This window comes from Cyprinus carpio, chromosome B25 (genome assembly GCF_018340385.1).
Source record: "Cyprinus carpio isolate SPL01 chromosome B25, ASM1834038v1, whole genome shotgun sequence".
In the NCBI taxonomy this organism is placed as follows: Eukaryota; Metazoa; Chordata; class Actinopteri; order Cypriniformes; family Cyprinidae; genus Cyprinus; species Cyprinus carpio.
This window is the reverse complement of record NC_056621.1, coordinates 20,202,539-20,213,148: the sequence shown is the minus strand read 5'-3', so window position 1 is coordinate 20,213,148 and position 10,610 is coordinate 20,202,539. Positions and strand designations below refer to the sequence as shown.

Genomic DNA, 10,610 nt, shown 5'->3' with positions numbered 1-10,610 from the left:
AAAATACAGCAGATACATACCATCAGATCAATTTCATCAACAACGGTCCAATTCAACTCGCACAGAACCAGACATGAGAAATGACAAAAGAAAAGAGCAGAGATTGTTATATCTGTTTAGTACAGTTTAATCAGATTCGAGGAAAAATACTTTTCATAATAAAGTTGTGAACATAAAGTAAATACAAAAACAATTCATCGTTTGATAATTTCTATGTCATATATCAGTTTGACAGACAGGAAGCAGTAGTTGTGAGCAGATGACACACATGTAGGGAGTCTTCAAGTGCTAGTTTAACTCATTCAAAAATAAAACACGACAGCCATTTACCGCCTCGCCTTAAAACCGCAATGTGATTCCATAACTGATACAAAATACTTCAGTTCTCAATAAAAGAAGAAACATTCAGAAAGGCCCAGTCAGATGCTCAAAAAACAAACAAACCAAATATTAAATCATTTTGCTTCATTTTGATTGGCTTGTTCAGATACTAAATTTGCTTAACTTTAGATTTTTTTGAGTATCTGACCAAGCCAATCAAAATAATTTTTTTAACCATTTAAGTACCTGACAAATCCAATGAAAATTAAGCAATATTAATCAATCAAAATTATTATTATTATTATTATTATTATCTTGCCAAGCCAAACAAAATAAGGCCAAATAATTTGAGTCCAAGGCAATGAAACAAAAATATTAACCATTTATTTGATTGGCCACATATATTTATTAACCATTTTTGATTGGCTTGTTCAGATACATATACACATGCAAAAACAAAACAAACAAACAAAAATAATCAAAATAGTTTCACTTTATTTTGATTGGCTTGGTCAGATACTTGTGTAAGTGTACAATAAGTGTTTTTTATTATTATTATTTTAGGGTATTTCAGGAAATATGAACCAGACACACTTTTATAAAAAATATAAAAATAATAATAAAATATGGCAACCAAAACTAGCTCGTCGTATACCAAGCCATTCAATTCTAATGCCGAGTCCAAACAGACAATGGTTTCCAACTCCTGTGAATGAAATATGGATCTAATATATACAAAAATCACAGCTGAAGTCATTAGTATCAATATATACCAAATATACACCACCTTCAATGCATAAAAACAGATCAATAACTGCTGAAAGAAATGATTTACAGGTAGATGAAGGACCTTATTTCTCTGCTGATAAATGAACAGCTGAATTGGGAAGTGGAGGGAAGAGCTGTACTGGTTTATCGCTTTGAATGAAAACATAAAACATCTGGCTGAAACCAGTTTCTTCATCTTTGCAGGAAACCCAGATCACAGTCATGAACTGAAGCTTTCATAAGCTGGAATATGCAAAGCATTGAAAGCACATGAAGCTAAAAGGCCATTAGTGCATGAGCTTTTGTTTTGAAGAATTTCCCAACATGGATGCATTCAATATCATGACCTGAAATAATGCATAATAATTAAAGCACAAGCCGTGTCATTTGATCTGAATAAAAGTGTCTATTGTTGTTGGTCAATTTCAATGTATCCTTTCCTGTCCTTGCTGAAGGGTTCAACCCATGGGTGCCCAAGTTTTCTGCAAAGAAAAGAAAAATGGCAAAGTTAAGGCAGAGTTTGTTACCCACAATCCTCTATTAAAATGACACAGCTATTTACAGTACGAATGGTTTCCAACAGCATTATGACAGGAATTCAGATTATTAAAGTACAGCTTGAATGCATGAACACTAGAACCAAGTCCACTTTAATGTCATTTTGTACAAAAGCATACAAATATAACAATAATACAAAAGCCAAATTAATTTCAAAGGCAGAGATGCACAGGGACTGTAACATTACAGCTCGATTACGCCTTCAATAGTATACGGTCACTCAAGAGAGTGAAAATTTAGTGTGAACGGCGAAAAAAATAAGGAGGTTTATGCATTAAAGCCTTCGGGGTAAAGAATTTAGAAGCTACAAATCCAGTCAAACAGCAACTTAGTCGAAAATAACTTGAGTTGATGAGAAGAACTCTTTAATGCGTCACGACTCGGGGAAACGAAACCAAAAAAATGGCTGCAAAAGCAAACAATTGGAATCTGTAGTGATTATGGACGGCACTGAGCTTACAATGTTTTAAAAGAGATCGACCGTCTGTGAAGAAAGCTTATTTCATAAATGTGTACGATACATGTAGTGTTAATTAATTAATCGGTTTAAAACCGATAATTGTCCTAAAACTGTCCACACAATATCTGGAAACCCAATGATATAAGCGAATAACCGTGTAATAAAATGACATCTACCATGTGGGTAAATCGCCAACAACATGAATGCGGTTCATATATGACTCTGAATACGCTAACAGAATGGTTTGTTAATATGGCACTATGAAAGCACAAATCAAACGACTCATTCAAAGCGACCAAATCAGAGCCGTCGGAAACTGCATCGATAACATAATGTAAACAGCTTGACGTCTTAATGCGGCCAGTGAGTCAATACAGACTCGTAGTCCAGAATCAAGTCGCCCTTAGATTCAGATCTTCATTGTCCATTTTCTAAATCTTGTGGCTCAGTTAAGACCAGTTCAAACTCATCGGGCGACGCATGTGAAACCTTCATCATGTAGAACCCCTTCCCTTAAAATCAACCGACCAGATGACAAAAGTCATATGTATAACGCTTACTGCAAAGAAAGATGGGTGAAAAGAATGTTCCCAGTGACAAAGAAAAATCAGCAAGAAGCCCATGATAAAACCAACACACAAACAAAACAAATTCTCTCACTCGGAAGGGCAAAAAGGCACAGACACACATTCATTCAATCGCTCGATCCTTGTCAACATGCATATCTTCAGGAAATCAAAAGCCGAAGCTCCTGCGATTCAAACATCAACAATAAATAAAAACATTGAGCTGGAAAGCAAAATCAAGTCTTTGTGATATTAGTTGAAGAAAGCTGATTGGTGTCCGTTTGTCGCGCCGGGATGATGGCGTTTGAAAGCAGAAAGGACGCAGGCAGGTTTACTCAGAGAAGCAGGTGACGATGTAGGACAAGCACAGTCAGAAAAAAAAAAAAAAAATGGTGTAGCAATTAAACCTGGGTCCCAGTGTGGCCATTGCTGGTACCACAAAAATGCACACCACAGCACAAGTCTAAACAACCGCCACCCTTCCATCAAGTTTGTGTTTTTAACCCCAGTGTCCTTCCCCGGCCCAGGACGGAGAACGGCGTGTGGGGCGCGATGGGCTTTTGGGCCCTGCAGGGGGAGCTGAATGGCACTTCCCCTGCCCTGTACCGCCTCTCTACCTGTCCTTCAACTCCTGCGTCACGCGCTTGGTGATGCGGCCGCACAGCAGGCCCATGAGGAAGAGCAGGACCACACACGTCGCCAACATGCTCAGGATGTACCTCTTTGCAGGAGACGTTAAAACCTGCCCGGCCAGGTCCACGAAACCTTCCGCTGGCGCCACCTATTGACAACAGAGAAACAGTATGAACTCATGAAAACTTCATCACCAGCAACTCGCATTCAATGTTCCTTGCGTAAACTTTATCAGCTTTACATGCGCACAAATTGCATTACTAAATCTAAGGCAAAAAACTTTTTTTTTACATTTTTTTTTATGCTGGTTGAAAGTCTCTTCACATCCCAAAAGCATCCAATCACTTTCCTCAGTCTAACAGTCTGTGCAGACGGAGTCTGAAATTCTCGTCCAAAATTTTTGCACATTAAAAAATAAATATGACCACACGTTGTATCAATCAAGTTTACACACTGTCTCTGAAACTTTGTTCCGTCATAAAAAAAAATTGGATAAGGTTCGATTTTCTGTGTTTTTCGCATTCGTATCAAGCATTTTGATAGGAACGAGGACGAAAAAAAAAAAAAAAAAAAAAAAAAATGCATACGAAAACTTCGGACTCAGTGTGCAAGGACCTTAAAAGCAGGGTAGGTAAAAAATTTATAAACAACTTTCTTCCAAATTTGTTTAAACTTTCTATATATATATCAATGCATAATTAAAATGTAAGTACTCTGATAAAAAGAGTATAAAAATCGAGTGACTCTAGACCGTTTAATCTGTATTAAACACAGCTCATTATTTCCATTCGGGACGAAACATAGGATTGGCTTAGGCGACTGTCACTCTCTCGCAACCATGGCAACCACCCTTTTGCCACACATGACCTGCCCACTTGCGCGCGCACGTTTGATTTGAGGAATTCAAGAGACACGGATCCTAGGAATACCAAAACAATGGCAGAGAAACAGCAAGCAAAATTCACAGTACCGGGCCTATGCAGTTACTGAAGGCAAACCAGGCAAAAAAGGAAGACAGTAACAGTACAAGAAAAGGCAATGAACAAAAAGTCTTTGGATAAACAAAGAAATAAAACACGAGTTAATATCGGCGTGGCTTTCCAGCGATGGCAAGAAATGAGGGAACTCAAGGGGCTGAAAAGTGACTCCTTGATGGCTTTATTTCTGCTGGACAGGTAAATCTTTCTTTTTGTATTTTGATCATACATATTTTTTTGTTTATTTTTTCATGAAGCATGTGTCATTAGCACACGTAGCTGCGTAATATAGCTAACATAACATTACTTAGCGAGCCGTATAATTTTTTTTTTATTAGTTATGAGAAAGACATATCAACGTCCACACCATCGAAAAGTGGATTTACAATGGCACCACCACCTGTATCCACTATTGTCTCGGAGTCGCTTTCTGACCGCTGAGACTTGTATGTTGTGTCGTTCAGTGAAACGAGTGACAGTTTTTATAACAATCAACATGTTTATCTGTTTTTTATTGTCATTTTTCCAGAGATGATGACTTCTCAGTCCCTGGAGTTGAAGAGTTGGATAGTAGCAGCGTACAGGATAAAAAACATTCATTACATGTGACCTCTGACATGATGTCACTACACGCACTGTGCTCCTTCCTCCCCCGCTCGTCTCAGGTAAATAATGCGTCTTCCAGCTCAGTGGTCGGAGTCGCGCGTTCATGTGTTGTGGGGGCGTGGCTTTGGAAGGAGCCCAGAAGGGAGGGGGTGGAGTGAATGGAAATAATGAGCTGTCTTTAAAAACAGTCGTGAGAGGTCTACAGACACTCGATTTTTATACTTTCTTTTTCAGAGTACTTACATTTAATTATGTATTGATATATATATATAAAGTTTAAACAAATTTGGAAAAAAAGTTTTTTATACATTTTCTACCTACCCTGCCTTTAAGGCTACGACAGGCTGCCCTACCTGTTGGTCAATGCATACCTCCACACACCCTGTTCGTGCAGACATGATACACCAGTATTACACTTTCAAAGCTAGCTTGGTTTTGCTAGCCTCTCCAAAATCACCTACCCTTACTTTAATAAACTAATCAAAAAGTATAGAAAACTCGAAAAGCGCAATTTTGTTTAAAGGGGTCATATGATGCGATTTCAATATTTCCTTTCTTTTTAAAGTGTTACAAGCTCTTGGTGCATAAAGAAGATCTGTAAAGTTGCAAAGACTAAAGTCCAAATTCCAAAGAGATATTCTTTATAAAAGTAAAGAGTCAATCAGAAGGACTGTTTTCTGTGAGAGGAGCATTCAAAACGGTGTCTGTTTCTATAAAGTGGGGCAATTCCAACTATGCAAGGACAGTCTGGCGCTTCTGACTCGCAGCCTGTAAGCACTTTTTCATATTGCCACTGATGATTCAAACGTGAGTTTTAAACAGTGTAGAGTAGCGCTTGTTGTTTGTTATTTCTCCGATCACAAATGCAGACATGGTTTTATGTTTACACTACGCGATACGCAATCCGTAAAAAGACAGTGCAAGTCATTATAATAAGTAATTATGTTCCCACTGGATGCAACAAATGCCTCGTTTGTAATGGGATTCATTGGTTTTGTCTCGTTGCACGGGCGGACACGGCATCACTGTATGGCAATGGGTGTAACATTTCCGTCACACTCTTGAGTTATTCAGCCAATCACAACACACTGGATACAAGGTTTCTGCAGGATTTTTAAGCTCAATTTTTTAAGACCTTTTTTAAGACCTGCACAAATAAAATTAATACCATATGAGCGAGGGTAGGGCAATGTCTATAGTACCATATTAAACTGTAAATTTACTGTAAAAAGCATAATTTACAGTTAAGATAAGTTTTCACAAAAACAAAGTTTTATAAAATTTTATAAAACTTTACATTTCAGCCTTTAAACAATTGTTAAGAAAAATGGATGAGTCCAAAGTATGAATTATTATATTAATGTAAACAATTATAAAAAAAAATGTTTTGCTGAGTGTGTTATTGTGCTGATATTTTAAGGACTACCGTGGACAGCTGACTCCTGAAAGCAGCGCAGCACCGGATTTTGAACGTGCAGCGCTCGTGTTTATTCAATGAAATCATAGCCTTTTGAAGTTTAATCATCACAATCCGCCATATCGCAATTCTGATCTTTCCGTCCCCAAATTTAAGACCTCTTGAAATCATAATTAAGACTTTCTTGTACAATTTGAGACTTTTTAAGGCCTTAAATATGATACAACTAAATTTAAGTCTTTTTAAGACTTTTTAAGACCTCGCGGAAACCCTGTGGATAGCTGGCCAATCAGAGCACACCTCGCTTTTCAGATTGATGAGCTTTGTAAAAATCTATGCGTTTCAGAAAGGTGGGGCATAGAGGAGAAACAATAATATACATTATGTGGAAAATAATGTTTTTTTCCAATGTCATATGACCCATTTAAACGGTTCATAACCAAATTGTATGCATGTGATGTAAACTGGGACTCATTCGTAAAAATTAAAAATGCAAATGACTGGAATTTACACTTAAAGGGTTAGTTCACCCAAAAATTAAAATTAGGCTGCGTTTTACCCACCCCCGAGGCATCCTAGGTGTATATGTCTTTCTTCAGACGAATCCAGTAGGGGTTATATATAAAAAAATATCTTTGATCCTTTAAGCTGTATTGTTGCATTGCTTCAGTCCAAAAGACATGAAACAAAAAGCGCACTTCCATAATAATAAAAAAAAAAAGTGTATCACACAGCTCTGGCGGGTGAACAAAAGCCTCCTTTAGTGAATCAATGTGTTTTTGTAAGAAAAAATGTATCCATATTCAAAACGTAATAAATCACTTGAATCTAGCTTGCACTCACTGTTGTAAACCGAAGCATTTCCGGGGGAATTACACTTCTGTGTACAACTGTTGGCACAAGCTAGATTAAAGTGATTATTACGTTTTGAATATGGATATTTTTCTTACAAAAACGCATCAATTCGCTACAGGAGGCCTTTATTCACCCCCCCGGAGCCGTGTGAGACACTTTCTTTTTTTTTTATGGAAGGGCGCTTTTTATTTCACATCTTTTGGACTGAAGCAATGCAATTGCTCTGACTGCAACAATAGAGCTTGAAAGATCAAAGACAATTTTTTATATAACTCCGACTGGATTCGTCTGAAAGAATAAAGTCATATACACCCAGGATGACTCAGGGGTGAGTAAAATGCAGCCTAATTTTCAGTTTTGGGAGAACTAACCCTTTAACTCTCAAATCTGAGGTTTACGAAGCAATTGTTAACCTGCAGGAGAGTTGGAAAATTGTTTTTCATTTTATGAGCAAATTTATTTCATGAATGAGCCTCATTATTTAAAAAACAGTTCTTGCGCAATTTGAATGCACTGAATTAATGCAAGGTGTGGGTAATTTGTTTGTAAAAACATGCTTACATAAATTGTCAAGCATTTTGTAAGATTTCTGTAAAATGCTTATATAACTATACTTACGTAAACTTATACTGAATGTGGATTTACAAAACTTTTTTTAATAAATTGTTTGTTTAAACTATTCTTATGCAAATTCTCATATTAAATCAAATGCAGAAATCTCTGTAAGATTTGGGCAAATTATTCAGAAAACAACAATAAAACAATAACATTTTTCCGCAAATTGTTCCCAAGTTGAATTGGGTGTAACAACTTATATTTGCGTAAAACAATATTTGCTTAATTTATTCATAAAATCACGCTTATGTAATTGTCACTTGGGATTATATGCAACAATTTTCATATGATTTGTGGAAATTGTTTGTACATGCATCCTTACATAACTGAATGAAACATTTTCAAAATAAACTATGTGAAACCATACTGTGCAAATTCTCATAAAACATAAAATGCAGAAAACTAAGATTTGTTCAAAATCATAATTTTTTTGCATTTAATTTAAAGTGACAATTTACACACGCAAGTTTTTGTATGCAAAAAGATCGGAAGATGTTCTCTGAAGTAAATGCTATCACAATTTTCATAATGGTTACATGATTGATTTACACAGAATATATAACTTAATCTAACATTTTCAAGTCGTGTTGGCAAGTCTGCTAAATGTTTTTTTTTTAAACAAGTTTATTAAGATCTGAAATACGTGATTCTTTCTTAGAATTTAGCCAAAACAAGTATCTTAGAAAGCAGCATAATGTTGCGGTTTACTTGTTAGAACAGCATGTGTGTAGTGAGCACACCTACAATACCAAATATTGAATCAGCGCTCTAGTGTTTGAAACACAACTGAGGTTTTGGAACAACAACAAGGACGAAAATACTGTTGAGCTCCTGAATGGAGGCTGATGGGATTGGGTGAACGTCTACCTTAGCGGCGTAACTCCACATGTCAATGCGGTCCTGTAACCTCTTCTTACACTCCGGCTGGAGTCTCACACGCTTATCTTGGAGAGCCTCCATCAGACACGACATCTCTGCACAAACACAGAGTACAGCAATTAATATCTAGTCTACCAAAATGGCATAAAGTCCTTTCCAGAATTACTTACGTCTTCCTCGGCCCGGAGGGATCGCAGCACACTGGTGCTTAATGTCCAGGGCGCATGCTGTGTGCAGAACTGGATCCACAAAGATGTCCGCCTTGCTCTCCTTCAGTATGTTGAGAACCTCCTACAGCGGGAACAGCCAGTTGTGAGAAACTGAACCATGCATCTTCCCAGCAGCAAATCGGCTCTTACCTTCTTGCAGCCTTCATGGCTGATCTTCAGCAGGTTGATTTTCAAACACTCCTCAACTTGACCCGTCTGCTCCTGCGCCGCTACTTCCTCCGCACAGAGCCGCAGGATCTGGGACAAACAGCCATTATTGGACACTTACGACCAAAACGTCTTGATGTACGACGTACTAAGACAGTGAATGTTACCTCATCAGTGCACTGGAGCTGCAGCTGCGGGTCGAGCCTGTAGTCCAGCGCGGACTCCTGCAGAATGACACTGATCTGGCCCTCGCAGTCTGGAGAGAGACGCTGGAGACACACACACACTATTATATGGAGTAAAGGTGCAGGTTTATGTGCATTCGCAGCGATCAGGGTTACGGACCTGGTCTGCGTATTTGAGTTTGAGGCAGGAGATGACCTGCCCCTCCAGCTCGTTGTCGTCTTTGGCATTGTTCAGAATGTTTTGGCAGAACTTCGGTATGTCGGCTTTGCAAGCCTTCCTCAGCACAGGGTTCAGACGGTAGTCTAGAATGGAGGAAAGAGCATCAAACTGTAGTGATGGAGCCAGGTTTTTTGATTCATCAGGGAGTTTATACGAATAGGGCACTTGTATCTCGTTACTTTTTATAACAATTATGGCACAAAAATATAAATAGTTAAATCAAATGATTTCAACTCTTTCTAAAGTATGGTGGGAAGACATTACAATTTCAAAATTTTTACATTCACACCTGTTATTGATGTTATTGTAAGAAAAATGCTAATATTTACCTTTAATTTATTGTAAATACAAGTTTATTAATCACTACAAACCAACATTTAGTCTCAAACTGGTTAGCTCCTGCTGAGAGAAAGCATCATTTAGGCAAAACCTATAACCCTGTTACCCATATTAGCAAAACGTAATTTTACATCTCGAAAATCTCTTAAAATTATTTCAGCTATATTAATGTAATAATTATTAGTGGAAAATGTTACTGGGAAATGTTTATTACTAAGTTTTTAAACCGTATCAAGACATCTTATATTTTTTGTAACAGAGCTGAAACGAAAAAAAAATCTTCGGCAAAATTTGCAATACTTTCACTTGCAACTCTGTTACTCATTTCTGCAAAAAAAATAAAAATAAATAAAGTAAATGTTGGATTATTTTACTTATATTTATTTAATGGATGTTAGCAGAAAAAATATTACTAGAAAATGCTTATTGCTAAGCTTTTAAACAGTATTAAGACCTTTTCCAATTTTTTTCCAAACAGGGTTGAAAAAAAATCCTAATTGAAATTTACAACTAAATTAACATTCAGTCTTCAACTCGTAAGCCCATACAGTGAAAGCTTATTTTAAGCAAAACTTACATGTCTGTTACCAATTTCAGAATTGTATTTTTATAAAGGTCTAATTTTTTAATTAATATTAAATTTACTATTAATTTAAAATGAAAAAGGTATTAGAAAATGTCTGATTATTAAAATTATTCATAACTACATTACCACTACTGTTACTAGGTTTTAAAACAATATTAAAGACATCTTCCACATTTTTGTAACAGGGTTGAAAGTAATAAACAAATTGAATTAAATAAATACACAGTTTGTACGGATGAGTCTAACAC

General features: G+C 36.7%; 1 protein-coding gene across 1 annotated transcript in view; it reads right to left on the bottom strand.

The window, feature by feature from the left end:
* Positions 1 to 111: 111 nt before the first annotated feature.
* The window catches only part of LOC109048811 (Golgi apparatus protein 1-like), a 29,751-nt gene continuing 19,252 nt past the window's right edge, over positions 112 to 10,610 (bottom strand). The window contains exons 22-28 of the mRNA XM_042753352.1: positions 9,378 to 9,520; positions 9,200 to 9,301; positions 9,015 to 9,122; positions 8,826 to 8,946; positions 8,644 to 8,750; positions 3,291 to 3,454; positions 112 to 1,571 (exon numbers count right to left, since the gene is read on the bottom strand). Of these exons, the coding sequence (XP_042609286.1) occupies positions 1,496 to 1,571; positions 3,291 to 3,454; positions 8,644 to 8,750; positions 8,826 to 8,946; positions 9,015 to 9,122; positions 9,200 to 9,301; positions 9,378 to 9,520 (821 nt within the window). The 3' untranslated portion in view covers positions 112 to 1,495. The remainder of the gene's footprint in view (positions 1,572 to 3,290; positions 3,455 to 8,643; positions 8,751 to 8,825; positions 8,947 to 9,014; positions 9,123 to 9,199; positions 9,302 to 9,377; positions 9,521 to 10,610) is intronic.